Source organism: Chionomys nivalis, chromosome 22 (genome assembly GCF_950005125.1).
Source record: "Chionomys nivalis chromosome 22, mChiNiv1.1, whole genome shotgun sequence".
NCBI lineage: Eukaryota > Metazoa > Chordata > Mammalia > Rodentia > Cricetidae > Chionomys > Chionomys nivalis.
The window spans coordinates 6,897,128-6,924,540 of record NC_080107.1 but is presented as its reverse complement, the minus strand read 5'-3'; the positions used below and the strand labels follow the sequence as shown (position 1 = coordinate 6,924,540).

Below are 27,413 nucleotides of genomic sequence, written 5' to 3'. Positions count from 1 at the left end.
TGAAAACATCATTGTCACCTTGAACAGTCAGGAAAGTTGATGAAGATACATCTCCCACGCTGTTCTCAGCCCTGCAGATATATTCTCCACTGTCACTGACGTCAACCTGGGTGAAAACCAGCGTAGCCACGTTGTTCTTGAAATGCATTTTGCAGGTGGCAGTGGGCCTCAGCTTTGTGTCGCCTTTATACCAGGAGACCCCGATTTCAGGCGTCCCAGCAAGCTGGCATTGCAAAGAGGCAGAATCGCCGACTGTCACCTTCACAGGTTCCAACTGCCTGACAAAATAGGGTGGTTCTGCAGCAAAAGAGATAAACATCCATGAAGGACAGGTCAGGACCCCTGGCTGGGTGTGAGGCTGTGAGTGTGCAATCACCACGAACCTAGTATCAGGATCTGGGCAGAGCAGGAATCCTTGCCGGAAGCGTTTTCAATGTAGCAGTTGTATTGGCCTGCGTCATCCACAGTGCTGCTCAGAATCTCTAGGATGGCGGACTTTTCGGTGGTGGTGATATTACACCGTTGGGAAGGAGTGACATTTATACCATTTTTCTTCCACGTCACGGAGATGGGAGGAGTCCCAGAGAAGGTCCCTTCTAGGATCAGGGGCTTGCCTTTCTCTATACTGTAATCATTGAGTCTCTTCACAAATATGGCTGGAGCTGGTGTGAACAAATTGATAAAACAAAATCAAATACACACAAACACACACAAAGGCACAGCACATCTCACTGCTATGTGCCATTTAATTGTTTAAACAGAACAGCAAGCACACCTTTTACGAAGAGATGTGTTGTACAGGAAGCCCTGCCAGCCTCGTTACTAACTATACAAGTGTACTCTCCACTTTGGGATGTGTCCACGTCAAACAATTCCAGTTCTGCCACGGAGTCCTGCAGAGACACATTGCACCTGGCCCCAGGCACAAGCTCGCTGCTCCCTTTGAACCAGCTCACACTGAAGGGAGGCGTCCCTTTCACAACGCTTGTGAAGGTAACATTACTGCCAGTTAAGACATCCATGGGGTCAGGTTTCTGAACAAAAGACGGTGGTTCTATAAAAAACAAAACAAAACAAAACAAAAAAACACAAATTGGTAAATGGTTAGTATCTGCGACCTTCAACAGCTAAGTCCTCTGTGCACCGCGGTTGCCTATGGCTGTGTTTTGAACACTGCTGTGATTTGAACTGACCTCTCACTGTCAGAGGGGCACTACATTCATCAGAGCCGGCCACATTGGTCGCTATGCACGTGTAGTCGCCAGCGTCGGATTCTTCCAGCATGTTCACAGTGAGGGCACACGTGTTGTCTGTAAGTGTGGTCTGGTATTTCCGGCCACTGCTGATCTCATTCCCATTATGGAACCACACGACGGAGATCGGGGGTGACCCGTAGACTTTGCACTCCATCACAATGGAGGAACCGGACAGACCGTTCGTCTCCTTCAGTTTTCTTGTGAATGAAGGAGGGATAATTCGATCTGGATAGGAGAAAAAGCAAACACAGCAAGGGACGTCAGTTATTAAAGGACCCAAAGAGAGAATTGTTCTTTTGATGGAATATGGCTCGATCTATCTGGCTCTTTGGAAAGATTCTCTAGGTATTAGCCATGGGGTTACACGACATAAAGCCTGGAGAATAACTGTGTGCGCATTAACTTCCTAGGGTTTTTTCCCAAAGAAAGGAATGTAACTTTGAGTATGGCTTTCTTCTATTTGTACATGTCTGCTGCCTCTGACCCTGCTGCACCCAAGGATATTAAGACTCGTGCTATACTGGGAAGGATGGAACTTCTCTCTTTAGGACAACTGGGGTCCCCACTGTTATCAAGGTGAATGAACAGGCCAACCAACCTGAAACTTGAATCGAGACTGTGCAGCTGTCTTTGCCCACAGGATTTTGCACCTCAAAGCTGTATACCCCGCTGTCACCAGGTGCCACATTGATGATTTTCAGGCCCGATACTTTGTTGAAGAAGCTTATCTTGTATTTGTTGTCACTCGTGAGTTCTTTTCCATCCTTGAGCCACTTGGTACTGAGTTCAGGTGTTCCGGACACTGTACACTCCAAGGTACAGGTGTCTCCTGCAGTGACCTTAACAGATTCTGGCTTTTCCACAATTGTTGCAGGCTCTGAAATAGTTGGAAATCACAGCATAATTTAAAGTAAAATAGAATAAAAAACAACTAAAGGAACCACAGACCTGCATGCATGCCCTGTGTTCATGAGGACATCCTACGGACTCACCGAGAACAGACAGTGTGGCATGGCACTCCTGCATGCCCGCATCATTTCTGATCTGGCAGGTGTATTTCCCAGCATTGGCTGGTTCTGCTCTTGAAAACTGTAGGGTTGCAATGTTTTCGGAATAAGAAATCCATACGTTGTCGCTTTCTCTAACAATTTCCCCTTTGTCCTTGAACCACGCCACTGAAATGGGCTCAGCGCCTTCAACTGTTGCCTGCAGCTGGACTTCTTTGCCAATGATCGTGGAAATGTCACTGAGCTTCTTCACAAACCGTGGTGCCGCTGAGGAGAAACAAACAGGAAGACGGGGTTCAACATCTACGGGACTGGTAGCATTTCCCTCATCACTCTCGTGATAAGGTAGCATTTCATTTTGTAAATAAGAAGCAATGGGACTGAGAACACCTTAAAACAGGGGTTCTCAACCTTCTCAGTGCCATGATCCTTTAATAGTTCATGTTGTGGTGACCCTCCAACCACAAAATTATTTTTGTTGCTACTTTATAACTGTATTTTTTCTAAAGTTATGAACCAGAATGTAAATATTTGTGTTTTCTGATGGTCTTAGGTGACCCCTGTAAAAGGGTCCTTTGACCCCCCCACCCCAAAGGGGTCGTGACCCACAGGTTGAAAATCATTGCCTTAGAGTCTGTATCCAAAAGAGGCTGAATAGACTTTAAAGTCCAAGGAAGGCACATCACTATTTTGGGGGGCTATTTGGTTTGAGTTAGATAAAGGAAGTAGGCCAAACATGGGGGGATTTAGATAGAAAAGATTGTTAGGGTTAAAGAGTCAACAGCAATGTGGCGCGCAGCATTAACGGTAAGCAGAAGAGAAGGAAGTGACTGCTACCTTTCAGAGTGACGGAGCCAACGCAAGTGTCACTCCCGACGTCATTGGTGGCTCTGCAGTGGTACTCCCCAATGTCAGCTGTGTCTACGTTCAGGATGTGGATGCTCGTGAGCAAGTTCTCAGACATGATCTTGTACTTCTTCCCACTCCTGAGTTCTCTCTTGTCTTTGTGCCAAGAAACTTGAAAGGGAGGCGTGCCCTGCAGCTCGCATTCCAGGTGAACATCAGCTCCTTTGAGGGTCTCGACAGGAAAAGGCTTCTTGCGGAACACGGGTGGTTCTGGAATTGGGGAAAGAAAAGGACGGACTTTGTGTTTAGACAAGGGGAAGAGTTAGCTTTCTACCCCATTGGAGAAAAGGAGAAACTATCTTTCCGTTTTTTCTAAAAATTGGATTCTTGAAAAACTTTAAAACATTATGGGAGAAGAAAGACTGAGAACACAGTGAACAAGAAGAGGAGCTGACGTACAGGGTAGAGGTGGGGCAAAGCCTGACCTTTAACCTTCAAGGAGGTGCTGCTGCTGGCGCTCCCTGCTGCATTGCGAGCCTCGCAAGTGTAATCCCCGCTGTCTTCCACACTGAGACCGTGCATCTCCAGCACCGCCACCGAGTCCTCAAACGACATTCTGAACTTACTGCTTTCTTGAATTTCAACCTCGTCCTTATACCACAAAACCTTGATTTCTGGAGACCCGCCTATTTTGCATTCGTATCTGGTAAACTCATCTTGCTTCACGATTCGTGATGGGTCTAGCTTCTTAATGAACCTGGGTGGTTCTAGGGAACCAAGAGGGAAGGCACAAGGCAAGGGAGAGGAAAGACAGATGTATTACAAGATGAGGTAAATACAGAAATCTCTTTCAGAGTGGACTTCATCTACAGGAGACAAATTCATTGGACGCAGTTTAGCGAAGGGTAGCTAGGTGATGCCTAAGTAGAAAATTCCCTAAAGAAGTTTATATTGTGTGATCCCCATAACCCACCTAGAGAAAGAAGGAGAAGGCCTCTCTCTCGATTACACACCTGCCTTCCAGAAACAGAATCATTTTTCTATGGCCGAGCTCACAGGCCACATCACAGAAGCCCCCTGGGGATTGCAGGAGGGAGAGACTGGGGTTATCCTGCCTGCGTGTGAGTCAGGGGGAAGATATGGCTTCAGAGACGTTTACCATGGACTGTACACAGTCAGAGAAAAAGCAATCATATATCTTAATATTGCAAACTACAATAACCTCTCGTTTGCCTTCAGTAGATATCACTTCAACTCTCATCATTTCCTTTGGATGAAAGAACAATGTTTTCTTCACTGACCAAACTTTCGGGCTCAGGAGGTGAATGGATAGTTGTCTTGTGGTACAAAAGGGTCTTGGACATCATTCTGAATTTTAAGGTATTTATCAACTACTGCTTCAATAAGCTTAAAAATCCTAAATCTGGTTAGATAGCAGTCTGTGGAGGTAAACCTATAGTTTTAGGTGAGCATTTGTGAAATGCACCATAATTCTCTCATAACATTGGGTGTTATGGCATTTGCGTCTTAGGAGGCAGGCACATATAAGGGTGCCTTAGCAGTCGGGAGCCCTGTTTGACTTAAGCTCCATGTATGTCACTTTTCAACAATGTGCTTTCCAACCTGAGACTTCACCCACATCAAACTGCAGCTTCATCCCTCCTCAAATAAAGCCATGGGGACTTTGACCTATTGCTCCCTATCAACTCTGAAATAAACCTTCCTTGTGTGGCCCAAAGTGCCCTGATACATGTCCTGGAACCAGAGGCAGTGGGTCAGTTCAGCCTACATGGGCACTAAAACAAACTGTGTCCTCAAAATGGACTTTTAGGGGAACTCTCTTATTTACCATCTTAGGCTTATACATGATTGGACACGTATATGATTATAATTAGATGTACTTGGGGAAGGACATGAACAATGAATTAGGGCTTACACCCATGACTGTCAATCACAACAAAACTATCCACACCCCAGACCTAGCAACCAGCTCTTTGTCTTCCTAGACGCAAAGGTGGGACCAGGGGCTCCTGGGTCAATCCCACTCACCACTGCTGTTATCTTGTAGAGTATTAAGTATGCACTTTTGTGGGACCTTCGACCGAAACTCCTTGATCCTCTGCTAATTGTGTGTGCTTCTTCAGTTTTTCGAACAAGATGCTAAGAACTTGGAAAGCCCTGGTCCAGATGGCAAACCTGGCTAACACCAAGTCCACTGACTTCTGCTTTAATTAAGCATAGTTGGTGGAAGAAAAGAAGCTCGCCTCACTGTCAACCTGATTTTCTGGGAAGGACTTGGTAGTTTGGGGTGGTGCTATGTTTCAGAGGGTAATGAATTCACTAATTTACTAAGCACTACCAAAAATAGGTCATTTGAAGTAATTAAATTTTTTTGCCCTATGATAACGTTTTTCAAGCTGGGCTTTTCTTATAATTCTAGGAATTTATTTTGTTCATTCTTCTCCTTCATCTCTATTTGCAGAATTTGGAAGTATGTTTTTCTAGTTAATATTTTTCTAATTTTCTATTTTGAAAACAAATTCAAGGTATTTTCCCATTTAGAAGATCTTGGATTCATTTGTGGCCCCTCTGTTCCTTCCTCCCTCTGCTTCTTCTTTCTTCCCTTCCTTCTCTCCATCTTTCTGTTGTATGGTAGCAAGGATCTAACACAGCATGGCCTTGCGCATACCAGGCACGCACTATCCCATCGAGCCGTACCTCTAGCCTAATTTGATCACGTCTAATTATGAGACTTTGGTCCTATCCACATACAGTCTTCAGGCATATCAGCCACCTACATTTTAAGACACTGAAAACATGAAAGCGATTTTGGCACATCATTCCAAGGAGTACCTTGGACACCCAGCTGAGCAGAACAAGAGTCCTTTCCGGCAACGTTGCTCGCGTAGCAGGTATACTGCCCCGCATCACCTTTGGCTACTTTGAGCACAGTCAGCGTGGCAGTGTTTTCAACCAGGGTCATCTTGTAGTTGCCCCCAGGGCGAATCTCACGGTTGTCCTTGGCCCAGGTGATTTTGATTGGCGCGGTCCCCGTGACATGACATTTAAAAGAGCCACTTTCCCCAAGAGCCAGCTCTACCGACACTGGCTTCAAATCAAAGAAGGGAGGCACTTCGTGCTCTGGAAAGAAGGAAGAGCAACACGATGATGTCACTTTCCCTGCCCCGAGATCAGAGATAGAAACCAAAGGCGCCAATCTTGGTGGCCCAAGGGAGTGAAGCTGTGCTGTAACGGAGAGGGCAGTATCGTGAGTGACTCAGCTCACCTGAGAGGACGAGCTTGGCGCTGGATGACGCAGTTCCAAGAGGGTTAGAAGCTGAGCAATTGTACTGACCAACGTGGTTCTGGTCAGTCTGCAAAATCTGCAGAGTGGCCACGTGATGCACAAAAGACATCTGCAAATTAGAATCATCTTTTAAAAGTACACCATCCTTGTACCAAGACACCTGAAGAGGTTCCGAGCCGTTGATCCGGCACTCAAAGGCAACCGGGAAGCCCAGAGTCTCATGGACGTCTTTCAGTTTTCTCACAAAGGTAGGTGGAAGTTTACGCTCTAGAAAGGAATTACAGACAATCCTTATTTGTAAGAGAAAACACCTAAAGCTTATTTGTATCCTCGAATAGTTCTGATTAAAGCTAATCTGTCAACACGCCTCAAGACTTATCAAGCAAAAGCATCATCACCTTTGATAACCAGCACAGCGGAAGAAGCAACGGCCCCCACGCTGTTTTCTGCCTTGCATGTGTACTCTCCCACGTCACTCTGGTCCACCTTGTTGATGACTAAAGAGGCAACATTGTTCTTGAATTGCATCTTATATGCAGGAGCTGACCGTAGCTTTGTGTGTTCTTTATACCAAGAAATCCTGATTTCTGGGGTCCCATCCACTTTACACTGTAAAGTTGTGGGCTCCCCGATAGCTGCTTCCACATGTTCCAGGGGTTCGATAAAGTAAGGCGGTTCTAAGACATAAAGAACGGCAATTGATCAGCTCACACCAACTCAAAGACAAAGTTGCACAGGAAGAGACAACAGGAGGAGGGGCTAACTGTCAACACACCTAAGACAGACACAAGAGCTTCGCAGATATCTTGCCCCGCTTCGTTTTCTATGAGGCAAGCGTACTGGGCATAGTCCTCTATCGAGCTTTCAAGAATTTCCAGGATGCTGGACTTTTCTGTTGTGGTAATACCGCAGTTGGGAGACTGCGCCAGAGCGTATTCATTCTTCATCCAGCTCACGGAGATGGGAGGTGTGCCGGTGTAAGTCGCCTCCAGAACGATGGGGCTGCCTGTCTCGACACTGGTGTCGGTCAATCTCTTCACAAAAGTGGCTGGCTCTAAAAGGAGAAAATGAGGGTAAAGCTGTATCTTCAGATTCTGCATTGGAAGGATTTTAGGAAGAAAAAGGTGCTGGATAAAAGAGCGAACCTTTCACAAAGAGGTGCGTGGTACAAGAAGCACTGCCTGCATCGTTGGTCACGAGGCAAGAATAATCTCCGCTCTGCACTGGCTCCACCTCCAGCAGCTCCAGCTCGGTGACGAAGTCTTCCAAAGAAATGGTGCACGCATCCCCTGACACCAGTTCCCTGCTGCCCTTAAACCACTTGACCTTGAAGGGAGGGGTGCCTCTAATGACACTGGTGAAGGTCAGGCTCATTCCGGGCAAAACTTCCACAGAATCGGGAGTTTGTTCAAAAGATGGTGGTTCTACATAGCCCAGGGGGAAGGGAGACGAAGAGAAAAGGGGTGTTTGTTACTTAAAGGAAAAGAAGCGAAGATAGAGAAATGAATGCAGAGGTGGTTCAGGCTGGACAGTGGGGAGAGAAGCAGTGGGGTGTCCTCGTCCACTGACCTTGGACAGTCAGCACAGCAGAGCTTTCATCCTGGCCAGCTACATTGGCAGCCACACACGTGTAAGTGCCAGTGTCGGAGGATTCCAGTGAGTTCAGACTCAAAGTACAGACATTATCCGAAAAGCTGGGCTGACACTTGGGACTACTACCGATCTCGTTTCCATCCAGAAACCAGCCGACTGAAATTGGGGCCGAGCCGGACACTCGGCACTCCAAAACAACTGAGGCTCCGATGGTGGCATTGGTGTCTTTCAGCTTCCGGACGAAGGAGGGTGGGACAATGCGATCTAGAGAAGAAGAGTTGCCATTCAGGGAGCTTTTTCCCACTCCCACTCCTACCGGAGATGCTGTCACCATCACGGCCTCCTCCATACTCACCCGAGATGTGGACAGAGACAGTGCAGCTGCTTTTGCCCACACTGTTCTCCACCTCAAAGGTATACAAGCCCTTGTCATTCATCTCTGCAGAGGGGATCTTAAGGGAAGCCAGATTCCTCACGAATGTTATGTGATGTCTGCTGCCTGCGGAGAGTTCTCTCCCATCCTTGAACCACTTGGCTGAAAGTTCTGGAGTCCCAGCTACGAGACACTCCAACGTGAAGGGATTTCCAGTGGTGACAGTCAGGGGTTCTGGTTTCTCTACAATTCTGGCTGGTTCTGGAAGAAGAAAGTATGTTGCATTAAGAACAAACTCAGCTCACATTCAGTCGAGAGTTGGATAAGAGTCCTGTCTTCAAGAAATAATTATAGGTCAATTCACGTCTCTTGTTCTCAGAAGTCTAGTTTGCTACTAACCTAGTACAGTCAAGACGGCCGAACAGTCCCTCATGCCAGCATCATTTCTGATCTGGCACACGTATTTTCCAGAATGGGATGCTTCTGGACTTCCCAGTTGGAGCGTCGCGATGTTATCGATGAAGGAAATCCTAATGTTCTCACTCTCTCTGATGACGTCACCTTTATCTTTCAGCCAGACGACAGAAATCGGCTGGAAACCTTCCACCACAGCTTGCAGTTCCACAGGCTCCCCGATAAGGGTGGACGTGTCACTGAGCTTCTTCACAAACCGTGGTGGTTCTGATGAAAGAAATGCACGGATAAATGAAAAAGTAAGAGTCACAGCCAGAGAGCCACATTGGATATTAGTTGGGCAGGAACAGATCAAAGGAAGAAGCACGTGTGTGTGTGTGTGTCTGTGTACAAACCTTTGAACTTGACAGTGCAAACACAAGTGTCACTTCCCACCTCGTTGGTGGCTTTGCAGTGATATTCCCCTATGTCAGGGGCTTCAAGACTAAAGATATGAAGACTCGTGTCAAAGTTTTTGGAGGTGATTTTAAATTTCTTGCTGCTTCGAACTTGCTTTCTGTCTTTAACCCACACCACTTCGAAGGGGGGCGTTCCCGAAATTTCACACTGGAGGATCACATCAGAACCTTTCAGGGCTCCGACTGGAGGAGGCTTCTGGGTAAAAACAGGAGGTGCTACCGGAAGAAAAGAGGACGAACAATGAGAGCAGCTGCTTACCAAAGGGGACAAATGGTGTCAGCATCCACATACCTAGTTTCTAGAATCTAGAGAAATTAGCTACGAAAAGAAAATCACTGAGAGAGACTGTGTGGATAATGATGACACACGCTGACACAGGACAATTCATAAACTTTTAAGAGTTGTAAGCTTTTAAATTTTGGACCTTATAAACTGGAGATAAGTCTGTAACAGAGAGCTGGAAGGGGACTGGCATCACAAATTCCTGAGGAATGTAGAGTTTTATCGAATCACCAGAAATCCTCAGGCTCAGGTCCAGCCTGAGCTCACGCCTGGATATCTGGACATCCTGAGACCTTGAGACTGATCATAAAGAGCCCACTGGAGAGGAGGAGGAGCAGAAGAGGGGTCTGACCTTTAACTTTCAGGGCTGTGCTGCAGCTGGCGTCACCAACGCCATTATGAGCTTCACAGATGTAGTCACCACTGTCCTCAACACTAGCCTCGTTGATGGTAAGCAGTGCCACAGAATTCACGAAGGACATGTTGTATTTCCAGCTTTCGTGAAGTTCGTTATCATTCCGGAACCAAGAGACTTTGATTTCTGGGGAGCCGCTGATCTTACACTCCAGTTGGATGGATTCTCCCTGCTTTGCGACTTTCGAAGCGTCTAATTTCTTAACAAACTTGGGAGGTTCTATTAAACCAAAGGAAACAGTCCGTGATGGATAATTACGTGTTAAAGAGTTTATCCATACAGTTGAGAATCCCCAAAGTTCACATGTTAATCGACTCATTATTAAGAAGGAACTTGCTAATGATTTCATGTTAAACTTTCCTATTAGGTGGAGATTTAAAATATTTATCAGAAAATTTGACTGACATAGTGTTGTCTGGATAGATCAGATAAAACATACCAGTTAATATAATTGTACATATATTTGATCGAAATTTTGTAACGATAAACCAGATGTTATATAACAAGAAATGATGAAAAGGGAGACTAAATAATTGAAACTATATTTTACAAAGTTCAATGGAAGAATACTTCTTAAGAATTTAAAGACAAGGGCAAAAAACTTTGGTTATTGCTCCTCTAACACAAAGGCATAAACTCAAATATAATTGCTAGTTTAACTCAAACATTTAAAGACTTAAGACAGCTGAAAATGGTATCTCACACTTATATTCCTAGCTCCCAGGGGACCAAGACAGGAGGATTTCTATGAGTTCCAGGCAAGCATAGACCATAAAACCAGAAACAAGCCAGGCAAAACTCAATGTCTTTCTTATTTTTGACATGACTGAGGGATTTAGCCCAGGGCTTCACATGGGCAAGGGAACTGCTCTAAAACTGAGTTAGGCACCAGCAGGAAAAAACAAACAAACAAACCATTATTTGACACACAGAAGATGATGACACAAGCATAGTCAAGAACCAGTCTTGGTAAACACTATGCAATGGTACCTTTTACACTCAGCTGGGCAGAGCACATGTCTTTGCCAACGTCATTGGTTGCTTGACAAGTGTATTGACCAGAGTCTCCTTTGCCCACTTTAAGAATCCTCAGATGGGGAGTGTTCCCCACACATGTGATAGTATAGTTTCCTCCAGGTCGGATTTCCTTGTTATCTTTTGACCAAGTGATTCGCATCGGTTGGGCACCGGTAACATGACATTCAAAATCTGCACTTTCTCCGGCAATGACATCTATTGATACCGGCTTGATATCAAAGAAGGGGGATTTCTTAGGTTCTGGAAGATGAGAAGAAAAGGCAAGGTGTATACAATAACATATATTTTGCTTCCCTTTTGACTGTCAGCTACTTTTGTCTTCACAATTAAATAAGAAATAAGGGCGGGGAAAGGGTAAGATGGGCATGGGAACAAACCTCTTGCTGTCAATCTAGCAGTAGACGAGGCTGTGCCAAGTGGATTGGAGGCAGAGCAAGAATACTGGCCAGAGTGGCTCAAGTCAGTCTGCAAAATTTTTAACGTCGCCACATTATCTGCGAATGACGTCTGTAGATTTTCATCATCTCTTAAAAGCACTCCGTCTCTATACCAGCACACTTGGATGGGTGCAGAGCCATTTAGGCGGCAAGTGAGCGTAACTGGTAACCCAACAGTTTGCTCGATGTCCTTTAATTGTCTTGCAAAGGACGGTGGGAGCTGACGCTCTGTAGGAAGACAAGTTATACTTGAGGTATTAATATTAATGGATGAAAGGAGATAAATCCCCATAAAGATAAAGGAGTTAGAGAGGGGAGAGGAAATGTCTGAGTGGCTAAGATCAAAGCGTCACCTTGAATTCTGAGGACCGTCTTAGAGGCAGCCGTTCCTATGCTGTTTTCCGCCATGCATGTGTATTCCCCGCCGTCATTGATGCTCACTTTGTTAAAGACAAGTGTGGCCACGTTGTTTGTAAAGTAGGTCCTGTATTCTGGAGTTGACCTTAACTTGGTGTCTCCTTTGAACCAAGACACTGTAATTTCTGGTGTTCCAGCTACTTGGCATTGCAAGGAAGCCGAGTCTCCAACTGAGGCCTCCAGAGGTTCTAATTCCGTAACAAAATAAGGCGGTTCTAAAGAAGAAAGGTTCACAGTCAGCAAATGGAATGACGCAAGAGCAAAGGACCCACCCTGCATATCGGATAAATGCAAAATTCTCAAGAGAGGACCGATCACACACCTAAGGTAGACACCAGAGCTTCGCAAACATCCCTTCCTGCCTCGTTCTCAATCTCACAGGAGTAGCGCCCTGCATCGCCCTTTGTGCTGCTCAGGATCTCCAGGATACACGTTTTCTCTGTGGTGACAATGTTGCATCTTTCTGATGGAGTTATGCCAATACCATCTTTTTTCCAGGTCACAGAAATCGGAAGTGTTCCAGTATAGGTGCCCTCTAGAATGACAGACTTCCCGGGTTCCACCGAGTGGTCACTTAGTTTCTTTACAAACGTGGCCGGCTCTGATAAGTGACAAAGCATTGTAGTTAGTAGGCACACCATAAAGCCACCAAAATGCTAGGCATCAAAAGAAGGAGAGTGAGCGTGTTTGGCAAACCTTTCACAAAGAGATGTGTAGTGCAGGATGCCCGGCCGGCATCATTAGAAACCACACAGGTGTACTCTCCACTCTGAGATACGTCAGTATTAAATAATTCCAGTTCTGCCACGGTATCCTCAAAATAGATGTTGCACCTGTCTCCTTTTACCAGTTCTCTGGCACCCCTAAACCAGCCGACCTTAAATGGAGGGGTTCCTCTGATGACACTTGTGAAGGTGACGTTTTTGCCTGGAAGGACTTCCAGTGGTTCAGGCTCTCTCACAAAAGAGGGCGGTTCTACACAGACACAGAAGACAATGGAAGGGTCCAGTAAGCTTTGGCCTAACTCTCAATTTTAAATAAAAAAAATAAGAGTCCTTCAGGTGTGCATCAGTCTGGACATATGTTCAGAGAGGAATGTTTAATAAATGCCACACAAACTTGACTGTGTATCACTAACCTTGTACAGTCAACACGGCGCGACACTCATCAGAGCCAGCAACATTAGCAGCCACGCACGTGTAACTGCCCATATCCGATGAATCCAGAGAGTTCAGCTGCAGTGTGCAGACGTTATCTGAAAACGTCGTCTGGTACTTCGCTCCACTGACAATCTTAGTCTTCTCATGAAACCAGGCGATGGAGATGGGGGACGACCCAGCCACTTTACATTCTAAGACACAAGAAGTGCCCAGGACCCCACCGGTATCCTTCAGTCTTCGTGTGAAAGAGGGAGGAACCATTCGGTCTACGTGAAGAGAGGGAAATGACTTGTGGTGACTCGGAGCAACAGAAGAGTTACGAAAGAGGGAAAGCTCACAAGAGAAAGTGGTATTAGCGAGCTGAAGAAAACGCCCAAACTGACCTGATACATCCACCACAGCAGTGCAGCTGCTTTTCCCAACGTTGTTCTGAACCTGGAACGTGTAGGTGCCTGCGTCTTCCTTTTCAACCGAGAGAATTTTTAAGGAAGACATTTTGTTGTAGAAGCTGAATTTGTGCTTTTGGCTACTGGTCAAGAGCTTCCCATCCTTGTACCACTCCACAGAGAGCTCGGGAGTGCCAGCTACCTTACATTCCAGGGTGCATGTCTCTCCCACAGTCACCGTCATGGAGCCTGCCTTCTCTACAATGACTGCAGGCTCTGAAATAAAGCACGAGATGCATCGTTGAAAACCTGGATCTTTCCTTGTATCTCTTCTCTGAATAGCAATGACTGTTTTCTCTCACTGATGGTTCCATTTTGTCTTTCTCGGCTCTAAAATGTGATCTGTAATCCTACGCACTCATAAAATTATTTGCAATAATTAAAAGGATGTTTGGGTATTTGTCTACTCCAAAACAATCTAGGCAATGTATATCAGACAATGTAATTTTTTAAAAATAGTACAAATACTATTTTTTAAGTACATCTGTGTGTTTGCTGGGGGTATATACCATGGAATGCATATGGGGTCAGAGGTCAAGGCAGTCCCAAGGATTGAACTCAGGCCCTCAGACATAGTGGCAGGCACCTTTACCCACTGAGCCATCTCACTGGGCCCCACATAATGTTTTGATTTGCACTTGATGTTCTTTAGAGCAGAAGGCCCTGCTAATGAGTTACTCAGTGTTTTTTCCTCTGGGCTAACGTGCTAGAGAAGAGATCTCGAACATTCTCCTTTCATTTTTATCGCTGGATGGAAATTTAATATGCCCAGTGAAGAAAGGGCAAATCTTTCCTTCAAACATTGATCTCTGGAGGCTTTTGCCAGTGTAACCACGACTAGTCTGAAATCAAAATTTCCTTGTAACAGTGGAGAGGCTCCAAGTGGGTTTGTGTTGAAATAAAAGATAATCAGGAGATTTGCTACCCACGCAGAAAATCAGGGCAGGCATATAAATAAAACAGCTAGATAGTTTTTTTGTAAGAACCATAGGAATCAGAAAAGAACACTTAAGATCAACTGTATCTTTTTCCTAAGCCTTCCAAACAGTGAAGCTCAATAAGGTTCTGGAAGAAATTCAGAACGAAGAGATCGCATGGAAGTCATTGCAGCGATCGCCCCCAGGTTCTAACGGAGACCGCATACCTAAGACGGTCAGTGTGGCCATGTTCTCCCTCACTCCACCGTCATTCTTGGCTTGGCAGATGTACTTCCCAGCGTTAGCCGGCTCCGCTTTAGCAAACTGCAGAGTCGCCACGTTGTCCACAAACGAAATTCTAATGTTCTCGCTCTCTCTGACCACTTCTTCTTTCTCTTTAAGCCACTGGACAGAAATAGGCTGGGCGCCTTCTATGGATGCTTGCAGCTCGGCAGGCTCGCCAGCCACCACCGTGAGGCTGCTCAGCTTGGAAATGAATTTTGGTGGTTCTGAACGGGAAAAGATGAACGGAGATTGCTCAGAAAGCTTTCCGGGCAAGGGGAGAGAGAACACACGGAGCGTTTTGCTCATGGCTGACATTTCTGCCGTGCACAGAAATTACGCTCACCTTTTAGTTTTATAGTGCAGACACAGGTGTCAGTGCCCACCTCATTCTGGGCTTTGCAGTGGTACTCGCCGATGTCTGTAGATTCCACATTGAGGATGTGAATGCTCGCGTGGAAATTCTTAGATGCGATCTTGTACTTCTTGCTGCTTCGGAGTTGGCGCTTGTCTTTGTACCACACCACTTCAAACGGCGGTGTTCCCGAAAGCTCGCATTCAAGACTAACTTCGGTGTTCTTAAGGGTTTCTACTACAGGAGGGAAGCTGCTAAAAACGGGTGGTTCTGGAAAAAGCAAGAATTTCTCATGAGTTGGGCTACTTGATAGCCTCCAAGAAAAAAAGGTGTTTTTTTTTCCCCAATTAGAAGCATGGTTTAAGATAGTATCATATGTAGGTAGCACTATCACTTTTTAGCAAGATAGGTGGAGAGTCAAGATGCATCCTAGAGGGCTCAGTTGAGAAGTTCAATGCACTGCTTTATCTTAGACTAAAAGATGGATACCAAATTTATAAATAGGCAAATGTATCAATGAACAGAAATTCTGTGAAGTATGGATTTTTTCCCTTTAGAAATTAAAAAAGAATGTCATTTCCACTTTACAACAGAAACACCCAGAAATCACAAGAACAGCAGTGATCTGAGCCTTCCTACTCTAACAATTATCTTACCGGACAAACTTGAGTTTTATGGTAAAGCGTGCTGAGAAGAGGCTGTTGAAAATATGAGAACTATTTGCACCACAGGAAAGTCATGGTTTTTACACAAAAGAGCTGATTTGTGAGAGAGAGGAAACATATTACTGTCATTTTAAAGATGTAATATTAAAACCTAGATTGTCTGTATGTTACATCATTAGGATGCAGACTATACTGAAGATGCTGATATAGTTTCAGCGTGACTGAAATCAAAGGCTCAATGTAAACACTTCCCATTTATTTCTGTATGTGCGTTTTAGCTGATGTGTTGAGGTGGCCAAAATTACAGTATCGGAATTACAGGAAAAATATGTCAAAACACCCACGTGAATGCAAACAAATCTTAACAAGAAATAGCATTCGATGGGTGACATGACTCTATCTTAGGGAAATACTCTTGGGAGCGGTATAGCGTGAGAAGCCATGATGCTCAGGGGAGAAGAAGGTGATGGGTTTCCATTAATGAGGAACAGGAGGAGGATTCTACCTTTTACAATAACCTTGGTGCTGCAGCTCGTGCTGCCAGCAGGATTCTGAGCCTCAAGGATAAAATCTCCGCTGTCCTCTGTCCCGAGGCCATTCATCTGTATGACTGCCACCGAGTCAATGAACATCATTTGGTACTTGTCACTGGCTGTGAGTTCATGCTCATTTCTGTACCACACAACTCGGATTTCTGGAGAGCCAGTGATCTTGCATTCCAGGCGTGTGGAGTCACCAGCTTTTACTATTTTGGATGCTTCCAGTTTCTTTACAAACTTCGGTGGTTCTAAAGAGTCAGGAAAAAGGAGATTATGAAAAAAGAGTGAAAAATCACAGAAGCCCAATTGGGTAGTAGATAGGAAAGGGAGACACAGGACTAAGATCTGGGAAAATTACTCAGCCATGTTAGAAAGCTACGTTGTAACAGAGTCTAGGAACAGAGGCACGAGTCAGACAGAAACATCAAACAATCAAACTTGCACACCTGTCACAAGCAACATTGTAGTGCAAGAGTCGCTACCAACGTCATTGGTAACTTGGCAAGTATATTGGCCCGTCTTGGAAGCATCCACTGAGTAGAGATTTAAGAAGCTCGTTGACCCCTCTAGGCCAATGAAGCATTTCGGTCCTGAGACAAGTTCCACATTGTCCTTGAGCCACTTAATTTTGAATGGCGGTGTTCCTTTCAGCACAGCCTTAAATTCCACTGTAGAGTCAGGTATGGCTTGCTGCCGCTCAGGTTTCTCTAGGAAGCTTGGTGGTTCTACAGATTTTAAGAGAGTCATAGTTACTCACAGCCCAATATTTTTTAATGAGTATATAAGAAAACAACTCACAAAAAGAGGTCATGATTAAGTATTTCTTAAACTCAATGAATGTGCCTCAAAAGAAACAGAATTACCAAGATCTTTTACCTCTGAAGATACAAGGTTAAGAGCCATACCCTTTAGAAGTACTAACAGAGAGTAGAAGAGGACAAGGCAGCCCTCACCTTTCACAGTTAAGATGCCACTGCAGGCGGCGTCTCCTGCCACATTGGACACCTTGCAGGTGTAATTCGCAGTGTCTTCTAATTCCAGATGGCTCACTTCCAGCGACACGGTGTTTTCGTGACATACGAGTCTGTATTTTGCAGTCGTAGATATTTCTTTTCCATCCTTAAACCACTGAGCACTAATAGGAAGTGATCCCGAAACCTTGCACTCCATTTGAATAGAAGAACCCAGAACTTTATCCATCTTGGTTAACTTTTTGGTGAACGATGGGGGAATATCTTGGTCTATCCAAGGCAAACAGCAAACACACACCATTAACACGCTGCTGTTTGTTTACAAGGTGTCTGCTATACTTAAGGGTAGCTGGGGGGGGGGGGGTGTTACACACCTAACACTCTCAGGTAGGCATCGCAGCTACTGCTTCCGAAGTCATTTTCCACCTTGAACGTGTACTGCCCACTGTCTTGTTTCATGACCGACTGAATCCTAAAACTGGCCACATTGTTTTCAAAGCTCATTGAGAAATATCTACTGGGTACAATTTGCTTCCCGTCTTTAAGCCATTTGACTTTGAGTTCTGGTGTCCCAGCTACCACACACTCCAGGGTGACCGGGTCTTTCTCAGTAACATCAACTGACTTAGCTTTCTCTATGATTTGAGCAGGTTCTGCAGTAAGAATGAAAATGTGCATAAGTTAGGTCAGTAATTCTCTTGGAATCCAGCTAGCTGATAAAAACATCTCTTTAGACCGCTCCTGAAACAGAACCGTTCACCGACCTTGCACTAGAAGGAAAGCGTAGCACCTCTCAACTCCTGACTCGTTCTTGGCTTGGCATGTGTATCGCCCACTGTGGCCATTATCTACACTCCGGACTTGAAGTGTGGCTACATTGTCCACAAATGAAATATGGACATTGTCACTTTCCTCAAGAATCTGGTCATCCTTTAGCCAAGTTATAGAAATCAGGGGTGAGCCTGCGACAGTACTCTGAAAGGTAGCCGAGCTCTTCAAGACAGTGGTGACATTTTCCATCTTCTTGATAAAGGACGGTGGCTCTGTGATTAAACGAGACAGTGGTTCAAGAAGAGGAACCTTTCAGCTCCCATTCATTTCATTGCCTACAGCTAAAGAGCACTCAGTGTTCTGACTCGGGGGCTGATCCTTGCACACGACTGACCTTTCAAGGCAACGCGAGCGCTACAAGAGCAGCTGCCTCCTTCATTGGCTATGATGCACTGATATTCACCCACATCGGAGGGGTCACACTTGGTTATGTGCAGATAAAACACGGACATTTTCTCGGACATTGTGTACTTCTTGCCGCTCCTAATTTCCTTGCCGTTCTTCAGCCAGGTGACTTCGAGGGGCGTTGTCCCCATGACTTCGCACTCCAGCTCCACATCACTGTCCTTCACTACCTCTGCAGGCTCCAGCTCCCGGATAAAGGTGGGGGGCTCTATAGAGTCGAAAGGAAGACAGAGAGCGGCTTAACTCAAGGGAAGCCCTGAGTCCAGCACACAGCCCAGCGAAAACACAGCACCATCACGAACCTTTCACTTTCAGTTCGACGCTGCAGCTGGCGGTGCCCGCATCATTTCGAGCCTCACAGACGTAAGTCCCGCTGTTTTCTACCCTGGCATTAGAGAGCTGGAAGGTGGCTAAACCATCCACGAAGGAAATGCCGTATTTCCTAAGATCTGTTATTTCGTTCCCATCCAGATACCAAGAAACTCTGATTTCTGGAGTGCCTGTCACTTGGCATTCAAATGTGGCTGACTGTCCATTCCTCAGCACTAATACTGGGCTGGGTTTCTTAATAAACTGAGGAGGTTCTAAAGATGAGAAAAGAAAAAGAGTGGCATGCTGATTATTATTATTTTTTTTTTGTAAATGAAGTCCCATGACCAAAACTGTTTTCTTAGTGCACTTTCCCTTCCCAAAGACAAGCTAGGCACGCAAGGAAAAGAGGCTATAGAGAGAGCGAACCTTTCACAAAGAGGGTGGCTTTGCTGCTTGCTGTGCCAACATCATTGCTCAGCTGGCAAATGTAGGTCCCGGAGTCGGCAGCCTTGGCTGAAAAGAGCTCCAGAATGGTGGAGGTGTCGTCCTTCCAAACCGAGCGGGCCGCCCCAGGGTGCAGCTCCTTGTTATCTTTGAACCATTTTATTGTCATGGGTGCAGTGCCACCCACAAGAGCCTTCAACTGAACCCTCGTGCTGGGATTCACGTCTTGTGACTGTGGCTTCTCCACAAAGTAAGGGGGTTCTGGGATGAAAGGACAGGAAGCAGAAGAAGGAGACAGATTTATTTGGGGACTCAAAGAAGAGGAGGAGAATTAAGAAAAGCAAGGCAATAGAGTTTGGAGAGGTAGAGATCAAAACTGCCAACCTTTGACGGTCAGGTGACCGCTGCACTGGCTGTGGCCTGCCTTGTTGGTGGCGGAACAAGAGTACGTGCCACTATCTGTGCCTTCAAGCTGACTTATCTCCAAGAAGGCAGTGTTGTCATGGAAAGAGAATTTGTATTTGTCACTAGCTGAGATTTCTTGGTCATCTTTGAACCACTGGATGCTGATGGGATGTGACCCAGCCACTATGCACTCTAAGTCAATAAAAGACCCTTTGATGCTGTCCATTTTCCGCAGTTTCTTGGTGAATGAGGGAGGTATAATAAGATCTATCCAACAAAAAAGCAGGAGATTTAGGTTAATCTAGCTATCTATCCTATCCCTTTCTCTTTCTTTCCCTTCCTCCATCTCTCCCCTCTGACCACAAAGTGCTAAGGCATCAACCCAGTACCTTGCACACACATGAACCCTGCCCATAGCCCTCTATTTCCTCTTTAAATTGTACAAGAGGAAAGGCCCCTGAAACGCTCAACTCCTCTCTATGGACATCAATACCAACCTAAGACGTTAATGCTAGCCTTGCAGCTGCTTTTCCCCACATCATTTTGGACCTCAAAAGTGTATTCTCCACTGTCTTTCTTCTCTGTGGAGATAATCTTCAGTATAGAGACCGTGTCGGTGACACTAATTTTGTATTTCGGACCCAGGGTAAGTTCTTGGCCATCTTTAAACCATTTGGCTGTGATTTCCTTAGTCCCTGAAAATTTAACTTGCAAAGTGGCTGGGTCTCCTTGGGTGACATCTATGGACACGGCCTCCTCCGTTATCGTCGCAGGTTCTGTTGGAGACAAAGGACAGGTGTGGCTGTGAAGCGCCCCACTGAAAGGCCTGGCACCTGCACCACTTTCCCCTCTGACCTACGGCAGCTCTCAGAACCAACCTTTGACTGAGAGCAAAGCAGAACACCTCTGGATGCCTGCATCGTTTTTGGCTTGACAGACATATTTCCCATCGTGCTTGACTTCAATGCCACTCAGGTAGAGACTAGCCACGTTGTTCTCAAACGTCATTCTTATATTGTCGTCTTCCGTGATCTCTTCGTTGTCTTTCAACCAAGTCACCGTGATGGGCAGGGAGCCTTTGAGAGTGGCCTGGAAGGCAGCTGTGCCTCCGCGGAGGGAGCTGGTGGTCTCGATCTTCTTAATGAAGGACGGGGGTTCTATCAGAAGAATGAGTTCTCTATCAGTACCAGCTCTAAGGCCAAACTGCGTCTAGACACTTAAGACGTGTCTGTGTAAAAGAGCCCAGCAGTCAACTAAGCCAACACTGACCTCTTAGTGTTACCCTGGCACTGCAGGTGCTGCTGCCCACCTCGTTGGTCACCCGGCACTGGTATTCACCCGCATCTGTGCCTACAAACTTGAGGATCTGCAGGCTAACCAGCTGGTCCTGAATGAAGGTTTTATATTTCCTACCACTCCTCAGGGTCGTGTTGTCTTTGAACCAAGTGATCTCGAAGGGAGGGGTGCCTGCCACCTCAGCCAGCAGCATGACATCGTACTCCTTTAAGACTTCCATGGGCTTAAACTCCTTGGTAAAATAAGGCGACTCTACAGTAGAAGAGAATGGCTCGTGTTAATGGGCAGGGATCTGGGCTACAAGTCAAAGGTTGGGTCGCATGGAGATAACATGAGGACAAACCTTTGACTATGACCATGCTAGTGCAGTGGTCACTGCCAGCCTCGTTTTGGGCTTCACACATGTATTCCCCGCTGTCTTCAATGGCCACATCTGTAAGCCTTAAGACTGCGGTGGACTCCACAAAAGACATTTTGTGCTTGCTGCTCTCTCTAAGCTCTCTGTCATTGGCAAACCATGTGATCTTAATCGGAGGGGTGCCCGTGACTTTGCAGGCTAGCTGAGTGGCATCTCCCTTCTTGAGAAGTTGTGAGGGCTCTAACTTTTCCACAAATGTCGCAGGTTCTGTGGAAGGAAGGGAGTTATTAAGAAACAGCTGGAAGAGGAAAAGAACTTGTGTGGGGAAAGGGTTGCACAAAGGCGTCAAGAGAAGAAGGCAAACCTTTCACAAACAAGTCTGCACTGCACTCCACACTGCCGGCAACATTGCTGACTTTGCATGTGTATGTGCCCGAATCTGAGATTTTCACGGCATAGAGCTCCAGGGAGCTCTCTAGAGCTTCTTTGGTGATATAGCAGCTTCCACCAGACACCAGCTCTTTGTCACCCTTAAACCATCTGATGGTGAGCGGCGTGGATCCTTGGAAAGTGCTCTTCAGGCAGACTGCTGAACCAGGCAGGACATCCCTGGACCCTGGCTTAGTTACAAAGCTGGGTGGTTCTGAAGAATAGGGAGAAGACAGAATGTGAAGGCGTTACAAGTCTGGACCCAAGGGAGGGAGTTTTAATTTGAAATATTAGTAAAGCAGGCGACATAGTTCCTAGCTGACCTTGCACAATCAGGGCTCCGCTGCTGTCTTTGCTCCCCACGGAGTTTGTGGCCCGACAGGTGAAATTCCCTGCATCACTCATGTCTACCCTGCTGATCTCCAAAGAGGCCGTGCCCTCCACAAATGCGATCTGGTATCTGTCCGACGCAGTGACTTCCTTGCCATCCTTAAACCAGGAGACCCTCATGGGGAGGGAGCCAGCGATTTTGCAGTCTAACCTGCAGGTACCACTAACGACGCTGTCCACGTTACGTAAGGGTTTGGTGAAAAATGGAGGGATGTCTCGATCTGTTCGTGGCATAAGAAAGGAAACGAGATCAACACGGCAGCGCGCTCAGGGGCTCGCCCTCGGCTAGTTCTGTGGGTTTTTAGAGAGATGGGTAGTTCTCTGAACATACTAACCTAACACAGTAAATGTGGTCTCACAGGAACTGCTGCCCACTTCGTTGGAAATCTCAAATGTGTACTGGCCACTATCGTGCAGTTCTGCCGAGTAAAATTTCAGCTGTGCAATGTTATTTTTGAAACTGATCCGGTACTTTTTACTAGCAGCCAAGGGCCTGCCGTCTTTGTACCACTTGGGCTTGAGTTCTGGGGTGCCTGACACTGTGTACTCCAGGGTGGCTGGGTCACCTGCGGTCACTTGGATCAGTTCGGCTCGCTCGATGATTTTGGCAGGTTCTACAAAGGTATTAGAGAGTTAAGATTCCTTAGCATGAATCAAGGCTTAACTTGAAGTGAAAAGGCCAAGGAAGAGCTAAAATGTTCCTACACCAACCTTTAACTACTAACTCCCCAACAGACGTCTGACTGCCAGCTTCGTTTTCAGCCAGGCATGTGTATTTGCCACCAAGACTAATCTGCACATCGGGGATGGTCAACACTGCAACTCCATTAGCAAAGCTCATTTTAATTTTCCCGTCTTCTTTAATGACTTCTTGGCCTTTCATCCACGTGACAGAAATGGGTTCTGAGCCTCTCACGGCAGCTTGTAAGATAACGGTTTGTCCTGCTAGAGCTGTAAAACCGTCGACTTTCTTGACGAAGGTTGGTGGTTCTAGTTAAGGAAGAGAGCACACACAAGCGTCAGTTCCCACACAATGGGCTACATCCGGCTACACGCTTCCCTTGTCCAACACAACCATCACACAGCACTTGGTTATTAGAAAGAAGAAAGTACATGAAGAATTAGCAATTCCATTCAAGAGAGGCACAGAATGTAAATGTTTATCAGAAAATAAAATGACATTTTATGTAATTTCCTTTTACAAGGAAATTTATTATTTATTATCAAATAATAAATATTTCTATTCACATCAAGACAAAGACTGAGCTCTGGGCCCCAAGTTCAAATTAAAACAAAACACATTTTAAAGGTTAGAAGAAGAGAACAAATAAACTTTCTTGTTATGGATGAAGAAAGCTATTTGGACAACTTATTAGACAAACGCCCCCACACTAACCTTTCAATAAGTGTGTTGCGACACAGCCACACTTTCCAACTTCGTTAGCGACTACACATTCGTAATCACCCACGTCCGCGCTATTGAAAGATGCAATTTCCAGAAACACAAAAGACTTCTGAGCGAACACCCTGTACTTTTTACTACTCCGAATTTGCTTCTTATCTTTAAACCAGCTAATTTCAAAGGGCCCCGTGCCTGCGATTTCACACTGAAGGAGCGCATTCGCCCCGCGCACTATGTCTGCGGGCTCAAGCGCTTTGATGAACGAAGGCGGTTCTAGAAAGGCACGAGAGCACAGGGTGAGTTGTGGGCTACGAGAAAACCAAAGGGAAATTTTCTCAGCGAAATAAAGAGCGGCCACCCAGGAAACAAACCTTTGATAACTACTTCGGTGCTGCAGCTGTCACTGCCCACGTCATTGGCGGCTTCACAGGAATACGTCCCGCTGTCGTCGACCTTGACATCAGTGATGTCAAGGACCGCCTCAGAATTGTTGACAAAAGACATTCGGACTGTATTACTTTCACTAAGCTCTTTGTTATTCTTGAACCAGGTGACCTGGATCACAGGGGAGCCTTTCAGCTTGCAATGGAGGCGAGCAGATTCACCCGGGAGCATTAAGTAAGAGGGATCGACCTTCTTCACGAAGGACGGTGGTTCTACATGACGTGTATAAAAAAAAAAAAAAGGAAAGAGAAAAGATGGAGACGATGACTGAAGCCTACACACCACAAAAGAAAAGCAGACGCACGTGACAAAAGACAGCACACACAGAAAACACCTTCACGAGACTTCTAAACAAGTCATGAAGCACTCAGCCCTTCCCTTCCTTCCAAACCACTTCCCCATCTCTTGGTAAAAAGAAAAGAAAAGAGACACAAGCAAACAGACTATATCTATATGAAGAGCAATTTTCTGAACGAAGACATATCAATAACAGGCATGCTAACATGGATGGAGGGAGGGTATCCCACCAGGTCTCAACCTACACAAAGAGCTATAGGCAACTAAGACATGCGGAAGGCAGGAGAAATGGTCTTCCTCAGAGTTACTCAGGGAAGAGCACATCAATCGGATATTCCGTATCAAACAGTTTTAGTAGTGAAGGCATATGTACAAATATTATGATACAGAGCAGGTTGTAGTTATCGATTTAGGAATATATGTGTGTGTGACAAAATTAATGAGAAAAGAGGCTATGGATTTGAAAGAGAGAAAGGAGGGTGGTAAGGGAGGGTATGGAGAGAGGAATGGGAATGGAGAAAGAAAGCAATGATAATTTCAAAAAAGAAACAATTTAAAAAGAAGATGGTTAAGAGTTATCGACACACTAATTCTTAGAAGAAATTGTGAGCAAGATTTGTTAACTGCTTTTTCAAAAGAGCCAAAGCAAGTGAATTCTGAAGAAGATTACACTCAAATAAAAACCAAACAACAACAAAAAAGCCAACCAGATAATGTCAGGACTTTCCCAGACCCAGAGATTTGCCTTAGGAGTTAAATTAGGAACAAAGGGTGCGGGTGGTACAGCTAACAATCTTCTAAGACTTCCTTGCGGACAAGGAGGTGGCAGATGGCTGCCCGGCACTCTTACCTCTCACAGTGACCATGGCGGATGAGGAGCTGCTCCCAGCCTCATTAGAAGCTGTACACGTATAGGTCCCAGAATCTTTTAGTTTGGCTAGAGGAATCTCAAGCGATGCTATTTTATCTTCAAAATAGATCTTGTAATCTTTCCCAGCCGGCAGTTTTTGACCATCCTTGCTCCACGTGACCATGACTTTCCTGTCTTCATCTACTTGGCACTCAAGGTGGATCTTCTTATTGATGGCCGACTGCACAGCCTCTAACTCTTTGATAAAGTGGGGTTTGTCAATGATGGTCAACTCTGCCTGGCAGATATCAGCTCCAAATTTGTTGGAAGCCTTACAAGAGTAAACCCCCCTGTCCTGAACAGCAAGGTTGGAGAGCTCTAAACTGTGTTTGTTGTCTGCATCCGTGATCCGGCAGGTAGGCGACGGTGAAAGGGCACTGCCATCTTTCTGCCAGATGGTCTCAATCACGGGAGTCCCTGACACTGTGCAGAGGAACTTGGCTGTCTTACCCACGAAGGTTGTAAGGGACTTGGGTCTGGAGAGAAAGGTTGGTGGATAGGCCTCTGTAAAAAGAAAGGTTTGCATGTTACATGTAGTCTCCGTTGAAGTTCTCCAGGTCTTGCTGCAATTACATGTTCTAAGACAGAGAAAAGATAAGTTATGCCTTTAGGTGAACACAGGACCTTATCTTAAACAACAGTGCAGTGAAAAGACCCAAGACGGTGAAAGAAAGCGATGAGCACTCTTGACAGATTGTCTCTAGCTAAGGAGAGAACAAATGTTCCCTCATGAAGGAATATTACTAAAGTTCTGATCAGAGGGTCAATAGGTGAGAGGATTTGATGAGGAGGCTGGCTGGTATTTTAATTTTGTAAATTAGAAGAGCAGAAAGAAGACAAAAAAAATGTCCATGATTTGGCTGAAGACGGGGTAAGACAGCACAGAACTTTACACAGATCTTTCTAACCCTCTGATAACAGCCAGGAGATCCTTAAATCGCTTAACTTCAAACGTGCCCCCCCCCCGCAATTTACACTTATAAAAATATTTCATAGCAAAAGCTTCCCATCTCTGTTCTCCATTCTGAAGCTGTTTTAGGGTCCACTCCTGCTGATAACAGACAAAGAATCTACCTCCTTGTCCTTTGCTCCTGTGGCTGAAGCCCCATTACTGAGCTGGGTTAATCTGGGTCAAGAAAATTCTGAACTGTCATTAAGAATAATGCCACCAGGGAGGAAAGCCCAGGGGGCCTGAACCCCTACAGGCATCAAAGGAAAGGCTGAAAGTGGGGCAAAAAGTCATCCCCAGGGAGGAGCACACCAAATGGTTATCCATACCGAACAGGCATACCTGAAAATATACAAGTCACATTATACAGACTGAGCAGGTTTTATTTAGGAATATATATATATATATATATATATATATATATATATATATATATTCATGTAACAACAATTAATGAAAAGATAGGCCATGAATAATAAAAAGAGTAAAGGAGAAGTATGTAAGAGGGGATGGAGTGAAGAATAGGTTAAGCTATGTAATTATATTAATCTCAAAAAACAAAAAGGAAAAAAAAGAATGCCAATCTTGGCTGTATGGAAACATTTTGGCTCCAGACTGAAAACCAACCTGGCTGGATCACCATGGGCAGCTTCCTTAGAATTTCAAAGATTTTTGGTTCTGTGATAAAGTCACAGGGTAAAAGATGCTTCAAAGAATTCCTTTTCTTTTCCTGAGGTGAATGAGTGGCTCCTTTCCCCTGACATTCTCACAGAGTAAGACACCACCCAAGAGCAGCCCTCCTCCCCAAGGACCCTCCCTTCCATCAGTGTCTGAAGCCACCACTAAGAAGAGAAGGGGAGGGGAGAAAGGAAGGGAGAGAGGGAGAGAGGGGCGGAGGGAGGGAGGGAGGGCAGGGAAAGGAGGGAGGGGAGGGAAGGAAGGAGGGAGGGCAGGGAAGGGAGGAGGGAAGGAAGGGAAGAAGGAAGGGGAGGGAAGGAAGGGAGGGAGGAGAGGGAAGAAAGGGAGGGAGGGGAGGGAAGTGAGGAGGGAAGGAAGGGAAGAAGGAAGGGGAGGGAAGGAAGGGAGGAAGGAAGGGAGGGAGGGGAGGGAAGGAAAAAAGGGAGGGGAGAGAAGGAAAAAAGGGAGGGAAGGAAGGAAGGGAGGGGAGGGAAGAAAGCGAGGGAGAGTAGGAGGAAGAGTGAAGGAAAGGGAAAAGGACAGACAGACTGATTTTCTTTTTCTTCTTTTTTTTTGTGTGTGTGGTTCAGTTAGGAAAGTGAGAATGGAGTATTTATAGTTTTGTAGTTGCCCTAATTTTAAAGTTAGGAATGAAAGCTGGTGCAAGCATCCTCACTCAAAGCC

The 27,413-nt window shown here is 45.6% G+C and overlaps 1 protein-coding gene across 1 annotated transcript in view; it reads right to left on the bottom strand.

Annotated features, from left to right (window-relative positions):
* The window catches only part of Ttn (titin), a 270,030-nt gene that overhangs the window by 176,199 nt on the left and 66,418 nt on the right, over window positions 1-27,413 (bottom strand). The window contains exons 47-93 of the mRNA XM_057755570.1: window positions 25,043-25,606; window positions 23,823-24,107; window positions 23,446-23,724; window positions 22,761-23,039; window positions 22,385-22,663; window positions 21,983-22,270; window positions 21,595-21,873; window positions 21,216-21,497; window positions 20,846-21,124; window positions 20,455-20,733; window positions 20,074-20,352; window positions 19,556-19,843; window positions 19,154-19,432; window positions 18,718-18,999; window positions 18,345-18,623; window positions 17,944-18,222; window positions 17,554-17,832; window positions 17,162-17,449; window positions 16,655-16,933; window positions 16,175-16,456; window positions 14,996-15,274; window positions 14,595-14,876; window positions 13,388-13,666; window positions 12,983-13,270; window positions 12,541-12,819; window positions 12,167-12,445; window positions 11,781-12,059; window positions 11,368-11,655; window positions 10,943-11,230; window positions 9,890-10,171; window positions 9,192-9,470; window positions 8,782-9,063; window positions 8,365-8,643; window positions 7,986-8,273; window positions 7,562-7,840; window positions 7,192-7,470; window positions 6,815-7,093; window positions 6,396-6,683; window positions 5,963-6,250; window positions 3,595-3,876; window positions 3,101-3,379; window positions 2,249-2,530; window positions 1,855-2,133; window positions 1,194-1,481; window positions 776-1,054; window positions 384-662; window positions 19-297 (exon numbers count right to left, since the gene is read on the bottom strand). Coding sequence (XP_057611553.1) covers window positions 19-297; window positions 384-662; window positions 776-1,054; window positions 1,194-1,481; window positions 1,855-2,133; window positions 2,249-2,530; window positions 3,101-3,379; window positions 3,595-3,876; window positions 5,963-6,250; window positions 6,396-6,683; window positions 6,815-7,093; window positions 7,192-7,470; window positions 7,562-7,840; window positions 7,986-8,273; window positions 8,365-8,643; window positions 8,782-9,063; window positions 9,192-9,470; window positions 9,890-10,171; window positions 10,943-11,230; window positions 11,368-11,655; window positions 11,781-12,059; window positions 12,167-12,445; window positions 12,541-12,819; window positions 12,983-13,270; window positions 13,388-13,666; window positions 14,595-14,876; window positions 14,996-15,274; window positions 16,175-16,456; window positions 16,655-16,933; window positions 17,162-17,449; window positions 17,554-17,832; window positions 17,944-18,222; window positions 18,345-18,623; window positions 18,718-18,999; window positions 19,154-19,432; window positions 19,556-19,843; window positions 20,074-20,352; window positions 20,455-20,733; window positions 20,846-21,124; window positions 21,216-21,497; window positions 21,595-21,873; window positions 21,983-22,270; window positions 22,385-22,663; window positions 22,761-23,039; window positions 23,446-23,724; window positions 23,823-24,107; window positions 25,043-25,606 — 13,518 coding nt within the window. The remainder of the gene's footprint in view (window positions 1-18; window positions 298-383; window positions 663-775; window positions 1,055-1,193; window positions 1,482-1,854; window positions 2,134-2,248; window positions 2,531-3,100; window positions 3,380-3,594; window positions 3,877-5,962; window positions 6,251-6,395; window positions 6,684-6,814; window positions 7,094-7,191; window positions 7,471-7,561; window positions 7,841-7,985; window positions 8,274-8,364; window positions 8,644-8,781; window positions 9,064-9,191; window positions 9,471-9,889; window positions 10,172-10,942; window positions 11,231-11,367; window positions 11,656-11,780; window positions 12,060-12,166; window positions 12,446-12,540; window positions 12,820-12,982; window positions 13,271-13,387; window positions 13,667-14,594; window positions 14,877-14,995; window positions 15,275-16,174; window positions 16,457-16,654; window positions 16,934-17,161; window positions 17,450-17,553; window positions 17,833-17,943; window positions 18,223-18,344; window positions 18,624-18,717; window positions 19,000-19,153; window positions 19,433-19,555; window positions 19,844-20,073; window positions 20,353-20,454; window positions 20,734-20,845; window positions 21,125-21,215; window positions 21,498-21,594; window positions 21,874-21,982; window positions 22,271-22,384; window positions 22,664-22,760; window positions 23,040-23,445; window positions 23,725-23,822; window positions 24,108-25,042; window positions 25,607-27,413) is intronic.